The 24,588-nt window shown below is 59.0% G+C and overlaps 2 protein-coding genes across 8 annotated transcripts; one reads left to right on the top strand and one right to left on the bottom strand.

The window, feature by feature from the left end:
• Nucleotides 1–6,046: 6,046 nt before the first annotated feature.
• Nucleotides 6,047–11,933, top strand: TEX261 (testis expressed 261). Its single transcript, XM_080378122.1, has 6 exons — nucleotides 6,047–6,203; nucleotides 6,948–7,027; nucleotides 7,525–7,678; nucleotides 9,648–9,715; nucleotides 10,815–10,917; nucleotides 11,344–11,933. The coding sequence occupies exons 1-6, from the start codon at nucleotides 6,134–6,136 to the stop codon at nucleotides 11,457–11,459; spliced, it is 591 nt and encodes a 196-aa protein (XP_080234248.1). The 5' UTR covers nucleotides 6,047–6,133; the 3' UTR covers nucleotides 11,460–11,933.
• Nucleotides 11,934–12,097: 164 nt separating this feature from the next.
• On the bottom strand, nucleotides 12,098–24,541 carry LOC308059952 (shootin-1-like). 7 transcript variants are annotated; one of them, XR_013926529.1, is made up of 18 exons: nucleotides 24,383–24,541; nucleotides 22,980–23,041; nucleotides 22,597–22,660; nucleotides 22,218–22,312; nucleotides 21,927–22,053; nucleotides 21,171–21,268; nucleotides 20,838–20,919; nucleotides 20,503–20,597; nucleotides 20,067–20,213; nucleotides 19,486–19,639; nucleotides 19,213–19,336; nucleotides 18,814–18,863; nucleotides 18,246–18,355; nucleotides 18,023–18,082; nucleotides 17,621–17,828; nucleotides 13,614–15,876; nucleotides 12,799–13,006; nucleotides 12,098–12,350 (listed from the first exon to the last, which is right to left on the bottom strand). XR_013926529.1 is itself a non-coding variant. In XM_080378041.1 (16 exons), exons 1-16 carry the CDS (start codon nucleotides 24,417–24,419, stop codon nucleotides 17,221–17,223), a joined length of 1,656 nt encoding a protein of 551 aa, XP_080234167.1. In that variant the 5' UTR covers nucleotides 24,420–24,540; the 3' UTR covers nucleotides 17,041–17,220. The 7 variants fall into 7 exon arrangements, 1 of the variants encoding a protein (XP_080234167.1); XR_013926530.1 differs by having other exon boundaries at nucleotides 12,799–12,928; XR_013926531.1 differs by having other exon boundaries at nucleotides 12,799–13,752; nucleotides 13,864–15,876.
• Nucleotides 24,542–24,588: the final 47 nt, after the last annotated feature.

Raw genomic sequence — 24,588 nt, 5'->3', positions numbered from 1 at the left:
GGGGTGATGTGGGTACTTTGCCTGGGAGCTGCAACCTGGTTGTCCCTGGGTGGGGGTGGCATGGGGGCTGCCCTGTTTGGGTGCCCAGGATGGCCAAGGTGCTTGGGGTCCCCAGCATGCTTGGAGTGCCTGGGCTACCTGGGATGCCTGGAGTCCCCAGGGTGCCTGGGATACCTGGGGTGCCCAGGGTGCTCAGGGTGCCCAGGATGCTTGGGGTGTTTGGGGTGCCCAGGGTGCCTGGGGTACCATGGGGGCCCAGGATACCTGGGGTGCTCGGGGTGCCTGGTGTGCTCAGGGCCCCCGGGGTGCCCGGGGTGCCAGGGATGCCTGGGGTACTTGGGGTGCCCAGGATGCTTAGGGTCCTCAGGGTGCCCAGGATACCTGCAGTGCCCAGGGTGCATTGGGTACTGAGGGTGCTCAGGGTGCTCAGCACCCAGGCAAGTGGCGAGGGGTGCTGACACTGGCAGCAGTTGCACATTGGGGTGCAAAAGGCAGAACTGCCCCCCTCGCTCCCCGCTCCCCAGCACTCGCTCACAGCCCTGAGCTCGCAGCTCTCGCTCCAGCCGGAGCTTCCCTCGGGAGCGGACAGCTGACAGCTGCCGGCCCAGGCCTGAGCAGACCCCGCAGAAACGGCGGCTCCCCCGAGGGGGAGACAAGGGGGGTTCACGGGGAAACTGGGAAACCTCAGGCTGGGGGGCACAGGGAGGGGCTGCTAGCTCTGCTGACCACTGCTCCCAGCACGAATCCTGCTAAATCCAGGTGAATGCTTCTCCAAAGAGCTTCCCGGCAGCTTCCAGGGACCGTTTTTTAGCAGATATTTCCAGCACCGGTGTGGAAACCTGCCTGTTCCAGCAAACCCCGGGCGCCGGGCACTAGTTTGGGAAAACCCACATGTTGTTGCAATGGAAAGCGCTCAGCATTGCGGCTGTTTTGGGGCATTGCTGGGGGGAAGCAGGTGCCTTGCACCCTGAACCCCCCGGGATCTGCAGTTGCCCCCCGCCTGCCCTCGGTGCGGGCAGGAGCGCGGTAGGGTGCAGGGGACGGTGTCAGCGGGGAGCGCAGGGATGCTAGGCACTGGGTGAGGGGAGACGAGGAGCAGAGGGACTTTCCCAGGGGCCACGGCAGCACCCACCTGCACCTGCACCCCCTTTCCCCCCGCAGCTCCTGGCTGCCTGGGGCAGCACTGGGGCTGGAGCGATGGGCTGGAGCCCCCCATATGGGGGCCGGTGCTCCGTCAGCGAGCCCCCCGGGCCCAGCACCAGGGCCGCAGCCAGTGGCAGGTGTGCCAGGGGCGTTAGCACCGGGCTGGCTCTGCCACAGCAGCACCGGGACCGGGGCCTGATCTTCACCACATATACAGTGCACCCCTGCCCTGTGCACGCAGTCCCCACGCGCATGCACCCCACACATCCCCCGCATGGCCACCCCTTGCACACCCCCAGCACATACACCCCTTGCACACACACCCCTTGCACACACACCCCTTGCACACACACCCCATTGCACATAGACCCCTTGCACACACCCCTTGCACATAGACTCCTTGCACACTCACCCCTTGCACATAGACTCCTTGCACACACACCCACCTTGCACACACACCCCTTGCACATAGACTCCTTGCACACACACCCCTTGCACATAGACTCCTTGCACACACACACACCTTGCACACAGACCCCTTGCACACACACCCCATTGCACACAGACCCCTTGCACACACACCCCCATTGCACATAGATACCTTGCACACACTCCATGCACACACCCCCATGCACACACACCTTGTATACCCCCATGCACACACACCCCCATGCATGCACACCCCCTGCACACTCCCATTACACACACCCCTCTTGCTCACACACACCCACGCACACACACCCCTTGCACCCCACCACACACCCCCCATGCACACACCCCTGCCCATACACCCCCTGCATCCCCATCCACCTCTGTGGGGCATCAGCGAGGTCTGGGGGGCTCAGCGCAGCTGCTGTGGGTGGAGGACCCCCATGGGGTGCTGCAGCCCCCACCCCATCCCCCCAACTCTGTCCCGGGGGCTGGGAGCCGGTGGTGGCCAGGCCAATGCTGCTGCACCCCAAGAATTGTCGGGGTGAGCCCAGAAAAGCCCAGCCAGTCATTGGCTCCGTGTCACCCCGCTGGCACCCCGAGCTGGGCAGGGATGGTCACACACCCTGGGGGACCCCAGCACCCCACTCGGCTCAGCCCTGCCCCAAAGAGGGGGTGCTGCCAGGGGCTGCACCCCCACGGGGGCACAGCACAGGGCAACCCACAGTAATAGCTGGGGTACCCTACACGGTGCTCAGGCGACCCTACAAAAACAGCTCAGGGTACGCAGCACGGTGCTCGTGCGACCCTACACTAACAGGTCAGGTACACAGCCTGGTGCTTGTGCAACCCTACAATAACAAACAGCTCGTGTGCATGGCACAGTGCTTGTGCAACACTACACAAACAGGTTGGGTGCACAACCTGGTGCTCGTGCAACCCTACAATAACAAACAGCTTGTGTGCATGGCACGGTGCTCGTGCAACCCTACAAAAAAAGGTTGGGTACACAACCTGGTTCTTGTGCAACCCTGCAGTAACAGCTCAGGGGGTACAACCGGGTGCTCATGCATCCCTACAATAACAAACAAGTCATGTACGCAGTGTGGTGCTCGTGCAACCCTACAAAAACTGGTCGGGTACACAACAGGGTGCTCGTTGAGACCCTACAATAACAAACAGGTCACGTGCATGGCACGATGCTCATGCAGCCCCATGATAACAGCTGAGGGTACACAGCACAGTGCTTGTGCAACCCTACAGTAACAAACAGGTCACATACATGGCACAGTGCTTGTGCAACCCTACAAAAACAGGTCAGATACACAACCTGGTGCTTGTGCAATGCCACAGCAGCTCAGGGGGTACAACTGGGTGCTTGTGTAAGCCTACAGTAATAACTCAAGATATGCAGTACAGTGCTCGTGTGACCCTACAATAACAAACAGGTCATGTACACAGCATGGTGCTCGCACAACCCTACGATAACAGGTCGGGTACACAGGCTGGTGCTTGTGCAACCCTACAATAACAACCAGGTCATGTGCGCGCCATGATGCTCAGGCAACCCTCCAGTAACAACTCAGGGTGCGCAGCACAGTGCTTGCACAACCCTACAATAACAGCTGAGGGGGTACAACCTGGTGCTGGTGCGACCCTACAATAACAAACATGCTGGTCACATACACGGCACAATGCTCACGCAGCCCCACAGTACCAGCTCAGGGCTGCACCCTGCTTCTCTCGCAGCCCACTGACAACACGGCAGGTAAATAACCCTTTTTCTCGAGCAACCCTACAGTAACAAACAGATCACGTATGTGGCACGATGCTCACATAACCCACAGTAACAGCTCGGGGGTGCACCCAGCTTCTCTCGCAGCACCTGGCAGCGCTGTGGGTAAATAACCCATTTCTCATGGAACCCTCCAGTAACAACTCAGGGGTACAACTGGGTGCCCGTGCGACCCTCCAGTAACAGCGCAGGGGGTACAACTGGGCGCCTGTGTAACCTTCCAATAACAGCTCGGGGTGCACAGCGTGCTGCCCGTGCAACCCCACCACAGCCGTGTGCTACAGGCAAATGCAGGAGCTGCCTCCCCCACTGCCCCCTTGCCCACTCTGCCCCCCACCCCAGCCGGCCCCTGCTCCCCTCCCCGGGGTCCCCTGGCTCCTGCCCGGTGGAGCAGGGGGCTGAGCTGCACCCCACTGTCCTGGACTGGAACAGCAACGGTGCCTGAGGAGTGGGGAGATGGGGTGCGGGGGGGTGCAGGAGTAAATGGGATGCAGGTGGATGCAGGGGTGCAGGAGGGATGCAGGGGGGTGCAGGGGGGGTGCAGGGGGTGCAGGGGGATTCAAGGGAGTGCAGAGGGATGTAGAGGGTGCAGGGAGATGCAGGAGGGATGCAGGGGCTGCAGGGGGGTGCAAGAGGGGTGCAGGAGGGTGCAGGACAGATGCAGAGGGATTCAGGGTGGTTCAGGGGGTGTAGGAGGAATGCAGGGGGTGCAGGGGGATGCAGGGGTTGTAGGGGGGTGCAGAAGGGATGCAGGTGGTGCAGGAGGAATGCAGGGGGTGCAGGAGGAATGCAGGGGGGGGTTCAGAGAGGTGCAGGGGGATGCAGGGGGATTCAGAGTCATGCAGAGAGATGCAGAGGGTACAGGAGGGATGCAGGGGGATTCAGAGGGGTGCAGGGGGGTGCAGGGGGATTCAGAGAGGTGTAGGGGGGTGCAGGAGGGATGCAGAGGGATTCAGAGGTGCAGGGGGGAATGCAGGAGGCTGCCAGGAGGGGGCACAGGGGCTCCAGGCAGGGGACACCCACCCAGTATATCCCAGTGCGGGTCAGTGCCAGCCCAGCAGCAGCCCAGTCCCGTGCATTCCAATGCAGCCCCACGGCAGCTGGAGGGGAGGGAGAGGCTGGGGGCTGGCCAGGTGTGAGGATGCTGGGGTGGGGGTCTCTGTGAGGTCCCTATACGGGTGCTGGGGTCCCTATACAGGTTGTGGGGTCCCTATATGGGTGCTGGGGTCCCTATATAGGTGCTGGAGTCCCTAGATGTATTGTGGGGTCCCTATACAGGTTGTGGGGTCCCTATATGAATGCTGGGGTCCCTGTACAGGTTGTGTGCTCTCTGTGTGGGTACAAGGGTCCCTATACAGGTTGCGGGTCCCCTATATGGGTGCAAGGGTCCCTGTACAGCATGGGGGGGTCTGCCTGGGTGCAGAGGGTATCCCTGTGGGTGTTGGGGGGTGAACCTGCCTGTATGGCTGGACAGGGGGTCCCTGTTTAGGTGCTGGGGGCCCTATACATCTGCAAGAGGTGTCCCTATACACATGGAGGGGGATCTCTGTATGGGTGGAAAGGGATCTCTATATGGGTGCAGGGGTCCCTACGCCGGTTTGGAGGGGGTCCCTGTAAGTTTCAGGGGTCCTCATACATTTTTGGGGTCCCTATATAGTTTTGGGGGGTATCTTTATGTAGTTTGGGGGTCCCTCAGCGGTTTTGGGGCATCCCTTCGTGGGTTCCTGTGCAGGTGGGGGGCATCCTTGTGTGATTCAGAGTCCCTATACGGTTGTGGGGGTCTTTGTACAGTTGGGGGGTCCCTGTGCAGTTTGGGGGGTCCCTGTACCGTTTGGGGGTCCCTGTATGGTTTGGGGGAGTCCCTGCATGGTTGGGGGAGGGGGCCTGTATGGTTTGGAGTCCTGTACAGTTCGGGGGGCATCTCGTCCAATTTGGGGGTGTCTCTGGGAGTTTGAGAGCTTCTCCGTGTTTCAGGGTCCTTGTACGGTTTTGGGGGTCTCTGCGCATTCCAGAATCCCTGCACAGTCTTGAGGGTGTCTGTACAGTTTCAGGGATCCCTGTATAGTTCGGGGGTCCCTGCACAATTTTGGGGGTACCAGCATATTCCGGCATTCCTGCACAGGTTTAGAGGGTCCTTGCATAGTTTTGGGGATCCCTGCAGTTTTGGAGGGTCCTTGCACAGTTCGGTGTCTCTGTACAGTTTTGGGGGTCCCTGCACAGTTTTGAGGCTCCCTGTACATTTTTGGGGTCCCTGCACATTTTCGGGGGTCTCAGCACATTCCGGGGTTCCTGTACAGTTTTGGGGGTCCCTGCACAGTTTTTGAGGGTCCCAGCACAGTTCGGGGGTCCCTGAACAGTTTTGAGGATCCCAGCACAGTTTTGGGGATCCCAGCACGTTTCAGTGTCCCTTCCCAGTTTTGGAGGATCTCTGTACAGTTTGGGGGGGCCCTGCACAGTTTTGGGGGTCCCAGCACAGTTTTGGGGTTCCCAGCACGTTTCAACGTCCCTGCACAGTTTTGGAGGATCCCTGTACATCTCGGGGTGTGTGTGTACAGTTCTGGGGGCCCCTGCACATTTCGGGGTCCCCCGTGGCTCCCCGCCCCGCAGTAGGAGGCGGGCGGGAGCCCTCCCCACCTGCAGGGGTCGCTGTGGCGCGGGCGGCCGGGCCGGGCCGGTCTCTCTTGTTCCGGCGCCGCGTGTTCAGCGCTGCCGCCGCCGCGGGAGCAGGAGCGGGAGCGGCGGGGCCCGGCCCGGGGCTGCCCCGCCATGTGGTTCATCTACGTGCTGAGCTGGCTGTCCCTGCTCATCCAGGTGGCCTTCGTCACCCTGGCCATCGGTGAGGCCGCCGCCGGGGGGCTGCCGCGGGCCGGGGCGCTCGGGGGTGCCGCCGCGCGGGGTCTGGGCCCGGCCGCAGGCTCCGCCCAGGGGCTGTCGTGATATGTCGTGTGTTTCTCGATAAGGGAGGTGACGCCCGGGATGGGGAAGCCTGGGCTCCTGCTGGCACACGGTTAGGGGTCGCGGGTCCACCAGCTCCCGGGGGCTCGGGCCTGGCCGGTGTGTCCCGGGCACCCCTGGGTGCCCCAGGGGTTGGGGGTCCCTGGGTGCCCCAGGGGTTGGGGGTGCCGTCGGTGCCTTAGATATTGGGGGTCCCTGGATGCCCCGAGGATTGGGGTCCTGTCGGTGCTTCCGATGTCCCCGAGTGCTCCAGGGACTGGTGGTCCTCTGGATGCCCCAGAGTGCCACAGAGGCTGGGGGCCCCCTGGGTACCCCGGAGATAGGGGGTCACTGGGGGACCCAGGGTGTCCCCAGAGATTGGGGGTTCCATTGGTGTTTCTGATGCCCCGGGTCCTCCAGAGATTGGGGGTCCCCTGCATGCCACCGAGGCCACAGAGTTCCCCAGACACTGGGGGCCCCTGGGTGCCCCAGAGTGTCGTGGGGAGGGGGGTGTCACCCTTGCCCTTCAGTCCCTCCCGCACTGGGTGAGCACGGACCTCCACAGCTGAAGGCACCGGGGTTTACCTCGGTCCCTCCCATCCCCCTGCTCCGGCCCGCGGGGCTGAGCTGGGTGTTTCTCCTGCAGCTGCTGGGCTGTACTACCTGGCGGAGCTGATTGAGGAGTACACAGTTGTCACCAGGAGGATAATCAAATACATGATCTGGGTAAGTCCCTGTGCTCGCAGAAGCGGGCGGCTTCTCACTGAGTGCGCCTCTGGGGCAGCAGCGGGGCTGGCAGGGCAGCTGTGATGTGGGACGTTGGCTTTGGGCAGAGGGAACAAGCACTTGGGGAGCTTCTGCTTCCCCTGGTCCCAAGGCAGTTCTGTCTCCCAAGGAGGGAGGTTGTCAGGGGCTGCTTCGATTGGTGCTTCGCTTAATTTAACCAGGGAGGTGGTGATCCTGCCTAACTCCTCCTGGGTGGCACTGCGTTCCCTGGCTGAGGAAGCTGAGGCCCAGCCATAGTATGTCCTACCAGGAGCTGCACCAGGAAGGTGGCATTCTTGTGTGGACCTTTCCTAAGGGGCTGAGAGGGAGATGCGAGGGGAGATATGTCATCAGACCACTGTAAAAATCACAGCAGGATTCCTGCCCATGCAGCTGCCCACGATCTCTCTGTCTGCACCTTTGTGTTTGCCCCAGGCAACCCCCATTCTCTCTTCCAGTTCTCCTCAGCTGTGCTGGTTGGCCTCTACCTCTTCGAGCACTTTCCTGGTTTCATGGTGGGTGTAGGGCTCTTCACCAACCTGGTCTACTTTGGTTTGCTGCAGACCTTTCCCTTCATCGTCCTGACGTCCTCCAATTTCATACTGTCCTGCGGTGAGTGGAGCTGTCACCTTCCTATGGGAGTGTGCGTAGGGGTGGAGGAAGCCTCATCAGCCCCATCACCGGGTGGGCTCTGGGTGGCAGCAAAGGTTTGGGTTTTACTGTTGCAGCCCCCGTGGCTTTTAAAAGGACTTTGAGCTTTGTGCTGTACTTTTTAATGGTGTTTGATGATGTGGCTGCGATAATTGTGGGCTGGGCATGGTGATGTGGGAAGTGCCTTTGGTTGTGTGCCCTGGCACAGAGCTGGGGATGCCGGGCTCTCTCGGGCACCCGCTGCCTCGCCTCCAGCCAGTTCTGCTCCAAACTCAGGCAGCAGCACTGGGGAAAGGAAATCCTAGCCAGCCCAGAGCTTTGGCGTTCTCCTGGAAACCTCCTGTTCTGGGTGTTCACTGGGTCTTGATAAAGAACAGAAGGGATCTGAAGCAAACTAAAAAAACCTGGCATGTTTAATTGCATCCTGGTGTCACGCTGAGCTGCGTGAGATGGTGCATGTGTGTGTGATCATAAGGAGCTTATGTTTAGAGAAAGAAAAGCTTTGAGACAAATTTTCACAATTAATGTAGAAGTTCAGCAGGGTTACTGTAGAAAGTATAGTTAGAAAAGTGTGTTGCTGAGTTTAAATTCGGGATTTTTATTTGCCACATTTGCACCTTTCCTGTGGTATTCGCCAAGCCTGTTTCTGCAGCCGTTGTAGCTCCATCCCTGGCTGGGCTGCAGGCTGCCTGGCCCTGCCTGGGCAAACCCTGGGGCAGGTCAGGCATGACGGTCTCTCCTCTTGTCTGAGCAGCTGGCACAGGGTTGTGATGTGGGGTTGAGCAGGGGCTCAGATTAGCAGCACTGATATTTTGACCAAAGTGGGCAGCTTAGTTTGTCTGCTGTGCTTGGCTGACAAACAACCAGAGCCATGTCGTGGGCCAAACATGGGAGTTCAGAGGTTGTGGGCCAGCAGCTGTGCTAATTAAACTGGGTTTTGGCTGCTCTGAGTAGATCAAATGGTTTTCTCCTGCTGCGAGTTGCCGAGTCTCCTGCGTGTTTCGGTGTCCTGTGCATGGATCTGGCTTCAGATCTCTGCTCTGAGTGATTTGTAGTGACACCTTAAGTAGCGAATGGGCAAAATTTCCTTCATTGTGACTTTCTGGAGTCCTTATGCATATTTCAGGGTGCTGTCTGTGTACAACTGAAATACCTTTGCTCCTCAAAGCGTTCATGTAGGCAGGATTTTATCCACTATTTGAAAATGCATGTAGTTCTCCCGCAGTGTGTAGACCAGGAGCTGTGTTTTCTGACAGACCTAGACTCTCATCTGAATCTTCGGTGACATCCTTAGGCTAGAGGGACAGCAAAGCAGCACGGGGTGCAGCGTTTTGTGTTGGGGCTGTCTCTTGCTGGGGCTGTGCTGAGCCGGTGCTCCTGGGCTTGGTGTCTCAGATAAAAGGCAAAAGAATTTCTGATTCCTGCTTCTTAAGAGCTAAGTGGTGTTTTTCGCTGCCAAGGACAGCGTTAACCCTCCTGTCCTGGCTGCATTTCAGCTTGACTTGGTTTACAGATGGCAGAAGAGCTTCTCTCCGCAGCAGCTGTCAGGGACACAGGGGTTTTCGCTGCTTCTCTCAGCGCTACGCAACGTTAGCAAGTGTCAGGCTGGGCTCTCCAGGGTGCCCTTGGGGACACTGAAAGTAAAGCACCAGAGGGACGAGGGACTCGACCAGGGCTGCACAGAATGGAGCTGGGGGAGGGAACTTTGGCTGCTCACACCATTTCTCACTAGATGCGTGAAAATATTTTAGCAACAGCAGGATTCCAGGTGTACAGGGGCTGAGGGGAAGGGGACGTGCGACAGGGAGGAGGTGTTCCTCGCAGGGGCTGTGGCAGTGGAAGTGGATGTCCTCTTTCGGGGGGCCTTGGAATAAGCAGATGGTATTTTTTCCTGGCTGGAGACTGACTTTGCTGTGTTTTCCTTTGGCAGTGCTGGTTATATTCAATCACTACTTAGCGTTCCAGTACTTCGCCGAGGAGTATTACCTGTTCTCTGAGGTGAGAGACCTTTGGGAAGGAGTCGATCCGTGTTCTTCCAGCCAGCATGGAGCTGCTGGTGGGAGGGGGAAGAGGAAAATGCTATTTTTTCAGTCAGCAGTAAGACACGCTGAGGATATTTTTCGTAGACCTTCCCTGGGGGTTCCTGTGCTCATTCCCTCAGAAGTACCAGGAAAGTGACGGTTTCTTTTCTCAGCTGTGAGCTTGGGCCTTTCTCACCCAACTCCAGAGCAGAAGAAATACTGAATGTTAAGCACAGATTATTTTTTTTTCTGAAATGCTAAAAACTAGGAAAGTAGAAAATAATCTTTTTTTTTTTTTTTTTTTTATAAGCTAACCACAAGTAACTTCCCTTTTGGAATTATTGTTCATTATTTTTATGTCTTCTACACACTAATTCTTCTGTGTCACCATTCTCACACCTGCCAAGACAAAGGTCTAGATTCACCAAGAGGCTTGTTTGGGCCCAACAGTAGCTGCCACTTGGTGCAAATTTTAAAAAAAAACAAACACCCTCCACCAAAAATAAAAGAAACAACAACCTTTTAATGAAGTTTAACACTTCTCCAGCATTTGCATGCACAGGGAAGCTGGTGTGGCAGCTTGGTACCAGCGTCCTACCCCAGGGCAGGAGGAGCCAAGCCCAGGTCTTGGCTCTTCCTTTTAGTCCCTGGAAGGTGTAAAGAGGATTTAATTAGTAATAACAGCACGACCAATTTCCTCCTTTTTAATTCTGTTCTTTAATTCTGGGGTTTGGGAGCAGTAAGGGTTTTCGGGCACCTAAGACAGGAGCAAGGGCTTTTCCTGTGTGCCCTGTCCTTCCGTGGAAGTTACTGAGTGAATTTTATCCCCTTATCAGCTTTGCAGGGCAACGCTATCTCTGCACCCGAGAGACTCGGGAGAGATTGAGTTGCAGTTCTCTCCCTTCAGTGCCCTTTCTCTTGAGGGGTTCAGGTAGGAACTTGGGGTGTGTCATAGGGAGCTACAGCTGGGGCTAAGGCAGCGCTTGTGGGCATCAGCCTGGACAGAAGTCAGTGTGTGAAGGGCTCCTGGGTGCGTTGTGGCTCAGTCCTCACTGCCTCTCTTGCTCTGCCTGCAGGTTCTCGCCTACTTCACGTTCTGCCTGTGGTTAATTCCTTTTGCATTTTTTGTCTCTTTGTCGGCTGGAGAGAACGTCCTGCCTTCCACGGTGCAGCCTGGAGGTGAGCATTCCCAAAGCCTGGGCAGACACCTGCTGGATTTTGACAGGGGCTGTGCTCAGCCTACCCCATTCCCTCCGCACAGAGTGGGGAGCAGGGTCAGCTAGTTGGGTAGACACTTCCAAAAGCCAAGGCAGGAAAAAGGGGGGCTTCTGCAGGGTGAGGGCTGTTCCAGCTTTGCATCCTGCTTCTCTCTGGTCCTGGGGCCCTGTCCTTTTCCTCCCTACACCTTCAAGAAAGGGAGCTCAGGATCTGGGCTCCCTGTCAGTGGCTGCTGGGAGCACCCAGGCAAGCTAGATGTGAGCAAACCGAAAAATTCCATGCTTTAAAGACAGCTCATGCATTGCCCTGAAATCAGGATGACCCATCCCAGGGCTCCCATGGCCGTCAGTGGGTTTGTGTTTGATTGTTTTTCCCTTTTCTCTGCAGACGACGTGGTTTCCAACTACTTCACCAAGGGGAAGAGGGGTAAGCGTTCCGGTATCCTACTCATCTTCTCTTTCATCAAGGAGGCCATCCTGCCTAGCCGACAGAAGATTTACTGAGCCCCAGAGGCAGCCAACATTGGCTGCGGTGACGGAGCAGGGCAGACCCAAACTGTGCAGAGGGCTGCGAGGGAGCACTGTCCCCAGGCCTCGCTCAAACCCTCCTTGATGTTTCTCAAAGGGATTTTGCTAGGAACGTATAAACTGGGCAGTGACCGGAGGTGCCAGCAGCGCTGGACACGCGTGGGGAGGGCTCGCACCTTTTTATACAGCTCTGCTGATCCCCCGGGACTGCGTGCAAGAAGGATGTTTGGCTCCAGCTGAGCGCAAGGAGTGTCTGGCCCCCCCAGCGCTGCCCACCCTGCTCAGGGACCTGGGAGGCATTGTCACCTGCTGGGGTTTAAAGCCAGGAGTTTGCGCATGGTGTAGTTTGGCTGTGGGGGAACCATTCCCTCAGAGTGGTGGCAGAACGTGCTTGACGTTTAAATGAGTTTTACACAGAGCCATTAATTAAAAAAAAAAAAAAAAGAATAAAGTAATCAAACTGTCAAACTCCCGCATATTCCTGCTGGGAGCCTGCCAGCGCTGGAGGATGCCGGCATCCCTCTGTGTGGCATGCATCGGGAGGGGAGCATGAGGGCAGGCACTTCTCCCTGTGCTCTGCAGCTGCAGGGAGGTGACCTGGAAGGACTCGACGCTGCTTTTTGTGTAATTTTAATGTTGGAAATACCCACTCTTCTCTTCTCTGGTTTTGCTGGAAGCCTCCCTGAGTGGCCAGGATGCTGCAGTAGTGCTGGCTGGCTGAGCAAGGCCCCAGGAAGCCATTTCACAGAAAGCAATTCTCCACTCCATGTGAGGGGAATGAGATGCTGAGCGGGTCACCGTGACTTCCCTTGGGTTTCATCTGCTTGGTGTTCCCAGTGCTGCTAAACTCACCAGGGCTTTCCTTTCCTAAAGGGAAAAAAAAAGTAGATGATCATACTGAGAAGGAGGTGAACCCTTTGTTCTTGTTCGTCATAATCACAAACCCCCTCTTTTTATCCTCCCCCTTTCTGCTTTGTTGCTGGTCACCTTCAGCCTGTGCCAGAGCCAGGTGTCCCCACGCTAGCCAGGAGCCAGAGCTGTGTGCGGCTGTAGCGCAGGAATGCCTGGGCACTGACAGCGCATTTCACAGCTTGGGAAGGCTTTTTGAGGTGTTTCAGAAGAAAATGGTTCATTTTCCTCTTGTGGCCAGTTCTGGCTGAAGGCGAAAGTGAGGCACGTGGTCCCACCACACCCCTCCCTACCACAGGTATGTTCAGGGCCCACTAACACTGGCGTGATCTGATGCTCATACAGTAGATGTGTGGTTTCTGTTTGAGAGCTGCTCCTCTAATAAAGGTTATAGATGGAAGTTCACCTTATTGGAGAGGCTGGATGCGGTGGCGTCCCTCTGGCTCACAAGTGTTCAGCTCCCATGTTGAGCCGGTGTCACGTAAGGAAATTACCCTCTGTGCTTGCTGGTGGTTTTTTATACTTTTAGACAAAAACTGGAGGACAAGAGAGCTGTTGAGGGGACCCGAGGGCTGCAGAAGGCATGTTGCAGAGGCCTTGGGAGATGCTGATCACTGAAAGGGGTTAGCAGGAGGTGTTTATACAGAGCTCTTTGTTATCGGGGAGTTGCAGAAAGGTAAAAGCACTGAAAGCAAAGCAGAGTGATTAGCAGCAGGCAAGAAGATGCAAGGGTAGGGGTAGGAGAAGAGCATTGGCCTTGCCTGTAGAGCTGGGAAGCTCCTAGCAAAGCTGCTCCCTGGCTCGGGTGCTGTGCTGTAATTTTGCTTCAAGGCCACAGGGTGGGAGACGCTGGGCCCCCCTGCCCCTGCTCACTGCCTGGGCAAGCAGAAGGACAAGCCGGATGCTTTTGCTCCCTTCCCTGAAGCTTAACCTTGGCCACATTTAGGCTGAAGAATAGGGCTCCAGCCATGGAGGAGGGAGGCAGGGGGCAGCAGGCTGCTGGGAAGCTCTGGATGTGTGTTCACAGCTCTGCTCTAAACTGTGCTTCACAGTTTCCATCGCCTCGGGTGCAGGCAGCTGGGCCCGGGCAGGCGAGAGGTGCTGGCCAGGGGCAGCAGGAGAGGCAAAGCCCCCCCTGAGCCAGGTCTGCATGGCCGAGGATGGCAGGGCAAGCACCGTGCCTCTCACCAGCCTTTGCTCAGGTTTTAAGTTTAGTTTTACCTCATAGAACATGATGCAGGAGGGATGGAAAACTCCTTGAGAGCTGTCAGTGCCACGATGGGAAGAGCAGGGCATGATGGAGGGCTCTTTCTGCAGGGTACAGCAGTAAAAGCTGAGCCCTGGGACTCCTGCCACTAACCTAGTGGATAGGATGTAAATGGAGAAGATCAGTAGCTCTAATGTCCCTTTTACCAAGTCTTTTTAATCCTTGTTTGCCTGTTCACTTAGCCAGAAAGCAAGGGTAGATTACTTTGTATTTTTCCAGATGACAAATCCATTTTTCCTGACTATGGCTTGTGATCATCGGGTGTTTTAAGATGTTAATGACACACATTTCTTTGAGCTGAACCAGATTCAGAGAAGACGAGTAATAGCGAGCGAAACCCTATAAATATTTAAAAGGCAAGCACCAGAAAAAGCACACACACACACCCCCAAAGGCTACAGCTGCACGGGAGAAGGTAAGGCTGTGGGGCTGTGAGGACCATGCTCTGCTCCCCGGCTGGGCTCTTGTCTCCTGCCATAACCAGAGAGGTTTGGGGCTGGCTCCTGAAAATGCACCCTCTCGCGGGAGCCCGGCTTTGGTCAAAACGCCCTGTTCCTTGCCCTGAAACCTGGGAAACCTGGTGAATAAGATCTAAAATCCCTGATTATTCCTAGGGCTGAGGCGAGGATGCTCCAGAGCCCACCCACAGTGGGTTTGCAAGAAGCTGTAGCTTAAAAAGAAGTGTGAATTACCGCTGTGATTAAGTATTGAAGAGTCACGTATATTAATACGCAGCTGCCCTCTGGAGCATCTCTGCCTGCTCGGCCCCTCTGCCCTGGCTGCGGGGGCTCCAGCAGCTTGGGGACGGTGCAGCCGGCTGGGCACGGCTTTCCCATCCGGCGGGAGCAGAGCCGGCATTGATTTTCATGGGTGTTTGGAGGGTGTAATCAGGGGAGAGGAATTCACTCGATACGGAGCGGGCAGCGCGGCGGTGGGAAAGGGCAGGCGGCTGATGAGTAACCGTGCTGGGGCCGCGACATTTTCCCCGATGGCTCCCAGCAGGTGCACAGAGGAGGCCGGATTCAGCAGGGATCGAAAGGTGAGAGCCCGGTGGTGCTGGGTCCCTCATGATTGGAATCGCCTAAAAACCTGGATTTGGAGAAACTTGGCTCCAGGGGAGAGGAGGAGCAGGGGGGCAGCCTGGCTCCAGCCTCCCTGGGCTTTCTGAACTGGTGAAGCTGGTCTCGGTGCTGTGGTCCCTGTGGCTCTTGCCTTCTTTTCCAGTAAGAGGATCTGTTGAACAAGCTGACATTCATCCTTTAGTTTGGTGAGCTCGTACATCTCGCAAGCAGCCTTTCCTTGTCTGCTTTCCACATGATAGCCCTCAGGTGTCTGGAGAATCGAAAGGCCAGGACGAAAAACGCTTGGTAATTAGAAAGATCAGCTCCTTGCCTTAAATATTTTAGTTCAAGTTGGCTATGCTTTCAAGAAGGAGAAAGAAAATGTACTTAAAAAAGCAGAGTGATGGAGTGCTGTAACACTCCAGGCTGTCCTCAGGGAACGGGGGACCACAGCTACCACAGGTCCACTGGGCAGGGACCTGTCCCCTCCTTGGGTGCATCCAAGCCAGCTCACCCTTTCTCCGGTGCCACCGTGGCCGCGGAGCAGGTTTCCTGGCATGTCATTAGCGCTTTGGGCCGTTCGGCCTGATCCCAGACAGCTCTTTAATTACTGCAAAAAGGCATTATGAAATCATTGGCTGGAAGCAGGAGGTACATAAATCCAGACTACAACTAACGCCGGTGTTTTTAACAGGAGGATAATTAACTTTGGGAGGGAGATGCAGCGTGGAATGGGCACGCTCCTCAGGAGCAGCCACGGCTCGTGCACTGCTGAGATACACACTGGCATAAACTGGAGAAGAGAGAAGGCATCCTGGGTTGGGCAGCTGGCTTAGCCCTCTATAGGGGATGCAGGATGTATGTGCCTGCTTCTATAGGGGCCCACACAAGTGATGGGCAGCACAAACCTGCCCTAACACCCTCCATGTCCCTGCGGCATCGTCTGAAGGAAGGGGTGCCCCCCTCCGCCTGCAGAAGGGACGTTTGAGGAGCCACCAGCTCCCCATCACATGGCTTCCCCCTCGAAAACCACGCTCTGGCGCGATGCTGATGGCCGAGCAGCCGCCACCTGCAGCTCTGGCTTCTCGTAGGGGCTTGGTGCAGACCCAGCTCGTTCTCCCTGCTGCAAGCTCAGGTCTTGAACCGGACAACTTGCCTGCAATGACACCAGCCCTGAGACCAAAAGGGGAATTTCCCCGGCAAATTAACTATCTGGTGCAAGGGATGAGGATGCTCTCACTGGCTTTCCCCCACTCGGCATTGCCTGCCTGCCATAAAACAGCGGAGCTGGAGAAACCACAATTAAATTAAGGTTATGTTTGGGTTTGAAAGGAAGAGCCGTGGCATGGGTATGGCAGGGTTTGAGCCTTAGAGTCAGCAGCTCGAGGGGAAACCCCATCTGTGCACCCCAATGGTCAAAAGCAGGCATAGGCTGAAGAGCATCATCCCTTTGAGCGATGGGGGTCTGCTGGCTCACTGGGGACCCCAGCCTCGGAGCTGCAGGCCTAGAGGGACCGTTCAACCTGGGCTGCTGCTGGGTGAAGCCTGGGAGCACTGGGCTCCCCGACATTGGCGTACCAGGACAAGTGGATTTGACTGGACGATACTCTCCTGGGAACCCAGGAACAGCTGACCTGAACCTGCCCCGCCCCCCCCATCCCCCACCCCCCCAGCCCCGGCAATGGGGGTGCAGCCCTCCCCAAGGCTGGATGCAGAGATGGGGATCACCCAGTGGGAGCTGCCTGAGGGATTGGGGAATCCAAAGGAAAACCCGAGACCTTCAAGGGTGTGGGGGTTTCCCTTCACCAGAAGCAGGAGTTTAGGTCTCACTCCCCGGGGTCCCACACAGGAGACAAAAGCTGCAGACGAAGGGCACCATGGGGGGCCCCACCTGCAGACATACAGTGCCAGCCCCTCCATGCTGCCAGCTGGGGCTCAGAGCTTTCCCAGGGGCTCCACTGGCACTGAGAGGGGTCTTGCATCCCCTGGTCAGCACCGCAGCGGGGGACATGGGACACCACAGCACGTTCTGCCTTGACACAAGCCCCAGTCCCTTGCCTTCAGGGTCTGGGTGCCATTTACCTCCTTAAACGTGGCAACTTCAGACGTCAAAGGGAGTGGAACACAAGTATCTCCTCACAGTGGGTAAGTGCTGTCATGCCTGTCCCTGCCCAGCTGCCAGGCACCCTGGGGTGGCAGGAGGGTGGGTGCCCTGCTCCGGTCCCATGAGGTCTCTCACCAGGACCAGTTTGCAACAGCTCCAGTGCCATCCCCATCCCGCTGCCACCCCCTTCACCCAGCAGATGTGCCACTCCAGTGACAACGTGGCATGCAGGCACCCAGGGGCACCTTGCTTTAATTAAAGCACAAGAGGATGCAAGCTACTGGAAAATGAGGGTGAAAGCTTGGAGCAGCCATTCCTGCCACCGTGCTCACTCCTTGTCTCGCCACAGCCGTGCAGCTCTGGCTGGGCGAAGGGCAGCAGGGGATGAAGCTGCTTCTACCCTGGCTCTCCCCTGCCTCTGGCCAGGTGGGAGAGGGGCCGGGCCCTGGGGAGGCCACTTGTTGCTCGGGGTCTGAACGGGACCCCCTCCCCACTCCCCGATGAGCACCTGAATGGAGCTGTGCCGATGTCCTTGTCCCCTGGGGAGAAACGGAGAGACAGATGGAGAGGAGATGCTGAGTGGGGTGTGAGCAAGAGCAGAGCCCATGGGGACCCATGCCAGCACCCAGCAGCTTGTCACCAGGGATGGTGATGGGAGGGGACTGCAGAGCATCAGTGGGGCTAGCGGTGGGACACCAAGGGGACACTGCACCTGGCCCTGGGGATGTTCTCACTCCGGGGGGGGTCATCCAGCCCAAGCCCCCACATCCACTTGCTACCAAGCCCTACTCCATACCAGGATCCGGCCTCCCCACAGCCCCAGCATCCTCAGGGTCCTGCTGCAGGGGGCCGGGGCCGGGCGCCGCGGATGGAGGTGGGGATGCGGGTGTGGATGCATCCACCGCCCAGCGCCGCCGCTGCAAGATGGACTCCAGCTGCTTGTCCCTGCCCTTCAGGCTGCTTTGCCGCTGGCTGGACCTCCTGCTCGCCCTCCTCATGGCACCCTAGGAGACACCGCAGACGGCTGAGATGCTGAGGGGCCACATCCAGGTGCTGGGACCCCCAGGGATGCAATCCCGGCCAGCCAGGACAGGCCTGGCACAGGCCCACACAGGACAGCTGCAGCTGGGGATAGTGGCACCCAAGTGTCCCCACACCACTGCCTGGTGTCAACCCACTGGGGGACAGGGCTGCTCACCAGGATGCCCTGCAGCTCCAGCGCCGCGCTCCTCTGCTTGCCGGGCACCATTGCCGAACCCTGCAGGAGGGGAGGGAGGAGATGTGGCCCCATCCTGCTGGCCCTGCAGTTCCCCGGGGCTGCTGATACACCCCAAACCCACCCCAAGTCCCAGGGCTCCCTGGGGACATTCCCACATGGGATGGGGGTGTCTGGCAGTGGCCAAGCCCCAGTTCCTGCCTACCTGGCCCAGGGGCAGGCGGTCCTTGGCGGGCCTCAGCACCACCCCGTTCTTTATCCGCTCCATCATCTCCTGCACAGCTCGAGCTTTAGCATCGTCAGCTTCTGGTTTGGCTGTGCAGGGAGCACCATGCTGAGACCCCATGCACTCATGACAGGGCTCAGTACATGCTGGGGTGGGGAGCTGCTGCCACCCTGCAGCCCCCCCAAGCCTGGGGGGTCCCTCTCTCGAGGCCAAACCCAGGTACAACCCTGCCAGGGCTCATCTCCCACCTGTGCCGGGGACTGTGGCTGGCACAGCCATGCATGCTGGGCAGGACAGGGGTGCTGGGGCCTGAGCACCCTCTTTGGGGGGGGGTATATTGGTGGGGTGCCCCTCACTCCACAGTGAGAGCTTGGAGCAACACCTTTGGATGGATGGGAGATGCCTGAACCAACACAGTGCTGGCAAACCTCTGTCCCAGAGAAACGCCAGTCTCTCCCTGCCTAGGGACTGCCATCCCCGTGGCACTGCCAGGGGACCCCCGTGGCACCAGGACCTCCCCAGGATGCAGAAAGTGGGGGGGACTTACTGCGCTGCAGGTTTGCCAGCCCCTTCCTCTGCCTGATTGCTGCCAGTGGGCTGGAAGGGAGAGGAGAGGTGAGAGCTGCACCCCTCGCCCCCAAAATGCCAGACACAAATGCCCAGCCTGCCCCCGGGACCCCCCCGGCTCAGAGCCAGAGCCACCTCACCCTCCCCGACATCCCGCTGGGGTCTGGCCCCTGCAGCCAGCTCTGCCCCTGCCCAGAGATAGTGCCCAGGCATGGCTTGGGGACAGCCTGGCACGGCGGGCAAGAGCAATGGGCATGGGGGGAGAGGAGTTTGCCCCCAGCCTGGCTTATTTGCCATGGCAGAGACAAGCTGGAAGCCCCTGGGCTGCTGGAGCTGCTTTCCACAGGAGGTGACCAGGATGTCCAGTGGTGTCACTTACTCCACGGGGGCAGCGGGTGCAGGTGGTGGCAGCGGTGGTGGTGGTGGTGGTACGCGTGCAACTGGTTCAGGGGTCTGGCTCTGCAGCGGGGGATCCTGGGCCAGCTTCTCCTGCAGCAACGCCACTGCAACAGGGTATGGCTGGGGCCGCGTGGGAGGGCTGCTGCCCCTCAGAGCCTGAGCCCAGCCCAGCCGTGGGCAGGCGGCGCCGTGGGCATCCCTGTGGCACCGCTGCAGGCTCCTGCCTGTGTCGGGCAGGGGTGACAGCACCCACCTTCCTCTTCCAGGCTCAACAGCCGCCGCTCAGCCTCCTGCAGCCGCAACCTCAGCTGCAGTTTCTCATCCTCTGCCATGGCCAGCGCAGCTTGGGCCACATCCAGCTCCTCTGGCTCCGGCCGCCTGCTCAGCTGCTCCTCCAGCTCCTTCACCTGTAGGAGCAGGGGGAGCTGGGTGCAGCCCAGGAGCTGGGGACCCCCGGTGCCATCCCTGCCAGGGACATGGATGCTCCCCAGTCCCACAAGTTGGCTGCTTGCAAGGAACTTTAAGCTGATTTTAGGGCAATTCTAGGCTGGGTGATGGCAGCCCAGGGGGTTGGGGGGGTGCCAGCCCAGTGTGGGGGCTCCCACAGTGTGGTAGCACCCAAAATGCGCTAGTGGAAATCCATGGAAGAACAACCACCCCTCCAGGCTTATCACAGGGTGTGGGATGGGCAGGGAGCAGGCGATGGAGGGGTCTGATCCTGATCCCAGACAGTTCCCACACCCAAGGGAAACCACCAGCAGCCCTGGAGCTGTGCTGTGACCCAGCCCTGCTCCCCCCACTCCACGTCACCCACCCTTGGGGATAGTTCCTCACCCGCCGCTGCTGCTCCTGCCTGCCCTCCTCCAGTGCCCGGGTCAGCCGTCCCACCTCCTGCAGGGCCACCAGCAGCTGGGTGCTGGGCTCCGCGCTCTGCAGCAGGATCGTGCTCTGCCTGTTCGCCTCCTTCTTTTGCACCAACATCTACCCATGGGGAAGGGGGTCAGGGAGGGAGTGAGCCCCCGGGCTCACCCCAGCCAGAGAAAATCCCGTTCTGGGGAGGCTGGGAGCAAACCCCATCCATCCTCATCCCAGGGAACCGTGATGGGTGCCTGGGAGCATTCTCATCCTCTCAGGACCCAGGGCTAAGCCAGCAGTGGGCTGAGTACTGGGAGTCTACACTGAGAGCCAGCAGCCCCCTGGCTCTCTGACCTGCCGTGGGTACGTGCCCCCCCAGCACCCACAGGTAGGGTGATTCGGGGGCTGGCCGCACCTCGTGGGCGAAGGCTTCGGCATGCAGGCGCAGGTCCTGCTCCAGCTCCAGCTGCTGCACCACCTCACAGTAATCCTGGGTGACGATCTGGGACACTGTCGGGGACAGTGGGGGCTCAGGGAGGGCCAGGCCAGCACGGGGAGGGGTGTGCCACCACAGGGATCTCGGCACAGCCACCTCCCATGGACAGGGACACCCATGTCCTGGTGATCCAGCCGCAGCTCCTAGCGCTGCACCATTGCCTTTGGTTCACCAGACTGGGTGGCACTGGAGAGCTGCTTCACCAGCTGGCAGGGGGACAGGGAGGGGACATGGGGACCCGGCACCCAGCTCACCTCTCTTGAAGGACTTCAGTGCCCGCTGGCTGTTGCCCAGGGCTGCCCGCAAGCGCTGCTGCTCCTCCTGCCCCATCTCCAGCTGCCACAGGACAAGCCCCTGCTCAGCCCTGAGTTCAGCTGGGGGGGCCTGCCATGCCCAGTCCACCCCCCAGGGACATCAGAGAGATGGTAAGGGGCTGCAGGTTGGGGTCTTCCCTCCCAAAAACCCTGTCCTGATCTCAGCAAGGAGCTACAAAGATGAGCAGGAGCAAGGAAAGGGGGAGGGTGATGAAGGAGGACCCAGGGGTTCCTGCTTGGCTGGGGGGTCCCAGTGAGGGTCCCAGGAGGTACCTGGTCCTGCAGGTCCTGGTTCTGCCTCTGCAGGTCCTGGAGCTGGATGGTGAGATCCTTCTTCTGTGCCAGCAGCCAGGAGATCTTCTCCTGCAGATCTGGGAAGGAAGCGGGGAGCAAGGGGGGTGGGAAAGGGGAGTGCAGCCCTCCCGGAGCCTGTCCCTGAGACCAGGCTGCTGGTGCTACAGCAGCCCCCCCAGCTCACCCCCGTCCTGGCCATATCACCAGTGACCCTGCTGGAAGCTCGCTCTGGGAGGTGACTAGGAGGGACAGACACGTGCAGTACGGTGGGACAGCAACCAGTGGCACACCAGTACTCAGCAAGCACCCTTCTACCTGCCCAAAGCTGCCCCTAAGCATCCCCCCACCCCCACCAAAGCTCAGCCCACCGGGAAAGCCATGGCATCACCTCACCATGGAGGGTTTGGCTGGAGTGTGCATCCCACGGCAGGGGGGTGCCCCCTCAAGAAGTGCATCCCCACAGTACTGACAGGGGTATCAGGCTGCAAACACAGCCCAAATTGACAACACGGGAAAACAGGATGGGAAAGGAGGAAGCGTGAGCAACAGCGCTTTCGTTTCATGTTTTTTGTTCAATGTTGGCATTACTTTCTCCTTGTTTACCCAGAACAAGACCCAGGCACAACCCAAAACCCCGGGGCCAGGCTGAGCCGGGCTGAGAGTACATCAGGACAGGGACAGTGCTTTGCCTCTGGCTTCACTGTTTCTGGCTGGAACCCCCCCAGCCTGGCTCACCCTGGAGCTGCTGCTCATAGTGCTGGGCAGGGTCAGGGTCCTCCTCGGCGGGCAGCTCCTCGGGGGGCACCGCGGGGGCCATTGGTGCCAGGCTGAGCCGCTTCAGTTGCTTGTTTTCCTGCTTCACCTGGGGTTGGATGGAGACACCCCCCAGCATCGGGGTTGCTACTGCACCCACCAAGCTGGGTGTGCCAGGGGGATGCACCGGCACCCTTGCACCTACAGCGAGGGGCTGCAGGCATTGGGATGCTGTGGGGGGAATGGTGGCGGGGGCACACTGCCCAGCCCTACCTGGGCTGCGTAGGCTTCGGCTCGCTGCCGGCATGTCCTCTCGATCTCGAACTCAGTCTCCAGTGCTGAGAGCTCAGCCAGCAGTGCCTGAGATGCTGGCAGTGGCAGAAGCTGGGTTCAGGCACCTGCCAAGCTCTCAGTGCTGGGTGGGGGTCCCAGCGGGCGCCCTGCCCTCCTCCCTGACCACAGCCACTCTCGCTAAGCACCAGCTGAGCCCTGCCAGGTCACCCAGGACCAGAGATGGCACCTGGCTCTGCACCATGGCAGGGACCTTCCCACTCCACCATCCCACTGAGACCATCACTGCTGGCTAAAGCCAACCCTGAGTCCCCGTACAGGACCGTGCTGGGATGTGACACTGGAGTGGGACGGGGCTCACCTTGCTCGAGCTTGGCCAGCTGCTCCTCCGCTTCACCCACCTCCTGGCCAAGGGATGGATGCTGCTGGGGGAGAAACACACACATGGCATCGCATTGGCATGGCATCACATCATCATGGCGTTGCATTGGCATGCAGTATGGCTTTGCATTGGCACAGCATCACGTTGGCATTGGCACAGTGCTGCAGGGTCCCAGTGAGCCACCTGGATGCTGCCAGCTGCACTGAGGGTACTGTGGCTGTGACACCCCGGTGATCAGAACCCTGGTGCTGTGGCATACAGCCACGGCTGGATGGGAGGGCACAGGGGGACCAGCCCTTCATCACCTCAGTTACAGGGGCAGGAGGAAGAAATAAAACAGAAAATGAGCCCGTGAGTGATACCTGCACCGTAGCTGCCTCTTCATCCTCATCCTCTTTCTCACTGCTCCCTGACTCCAGGATGGCTGCAGGGAAACCAAAAGCACACCAGAAGGTCACCCGTGCAGGTGGAAACCCGAGACATGTTTCCATCCCTTTGCTTTTCTCAGCCTCATGCTGCTCTGTGAGAGAGGGGCTGAGCACCCCCCATCCCACAGGCCAAGGGGCTGTCAATGCTGCTGGACTCGTGTGTCCTAAGGCAATGGGGAAAGTCCATAGGGCAGGACAACCTGGAGCAGAAGGAACAGCCTGCAAAACTCTGATCTGATAGCACCCAGGGGCAGCAAAGGAGCAGAGGGCACTGGAGTAACAGGGCTGCTTGGAGGAGGTGGGAAAAATCCCAGTGAGAGGTTCTGAGTGAGGGAAAAGCTGCCCCAGAACATCCCGCTGCCACAGGAACCCCTTGCCCACAGCTTGCCCAAGAGGTGCTACCACAGAGTTGTGTCCTTGCTGGGCTCAGCTGGTGCCCACAGGTGTGGAGGGACAGCAACATGACACGGGGGGACTGGACAGCCCCCAGCACCACTGAGCTTCCCTGTCGAGCCAGCCCTGTGGCACTGGGGAATGGTCTGGGGGATGTGAGACCGCATCAGGTGCTCCAGGGGCTGGGCTGGTGGGCTTGGGGGGGTGGCTGCTTACCCGGCTGCCCCCAGGACAGCTCGCAGAGTGGCTGTGGTACATCACCGCAGCAGGGCAGGAATCCAGCACCTTCCTCCCACTCTTCCCAGCACCTTCCTCCCACCCTTCCCGTAACAGAGCTAATCTGGTGGGGAATGCACTCTGGAATCTAAATCCCCCCCATTTGTAATCCAGCCACCACTGCTGGGACCGTACACTGCCTGCAAGGCACCCACGGGACATGTGTGCTGCCCAGAAAAGGCCCTGGGACCCTTTGCCAGGACCCCATGCTGGGACCTCCATGCCGGGACCCCCGGGCCAGCTGTGGAGCTGAGGCTGTGCAAGCAATGCTGCTCCCCCAGCCTCAGTTCTTGCAAGGGGAAGCTGCACGAGCATGCAAATGCCTGCAAAAGCCCTAAAGAGCAGCTGGCAGCTGGGACAGGCACGTCCCACAGCCCAGAGTGGCAGAGGGACGGACAGACATGTCACGCCTGGGAGCTGGCAGCCAACCTAAATACAACGCACTGGTTATTCACCCTTCCGCGACGCAGGGCTGAACAAGCAACAACCCTCCTCCAGGCACAGTTCCAGGCTGTTTTCACCCGCTGAAAACCATCCTTCAGCCCACGGCACCCAGAGGCCACCATGGTGGTGGTCACAGGGGACAACCAGAGCCACCTCCACCACCCTGCCTTGAGGCATGCAGGGACATCCAGCCACACGTGAGCCCCCCCCATCCCCAACCTTACCTGCCAGCTGCGCGGCACCTTCCCCAGCCCAGGCCATGGTGGCAGCGCCGATGGCACCCAGCACCCCCTGCTTGGCCGGGTGCCTGCCCCCTCACCCTCCCTTCTGCTGCAGGGAAGTGAAACCGGCTACAGCGGGGGCTGAGCACCCCGGTGCAGGCAGGGCTGGCCCTGCCACAGCAGCCACCGAGGGCTCGAGGGGGAACCGA

Source organism: Falco punctatus (assembly GCF_963210335.1).
Source record: "Falco punctatus genome assembly, chromosome: 1".
Classification (NCBI taxonomy): Eukaryota; Metazoa; Chordata; class Aves; order Falconiformes; family Falconidae; genus Falco; species Falco punctatus.
This window is presented reverse-complemented; position numbering and strand designations above follow the sequence as displayed.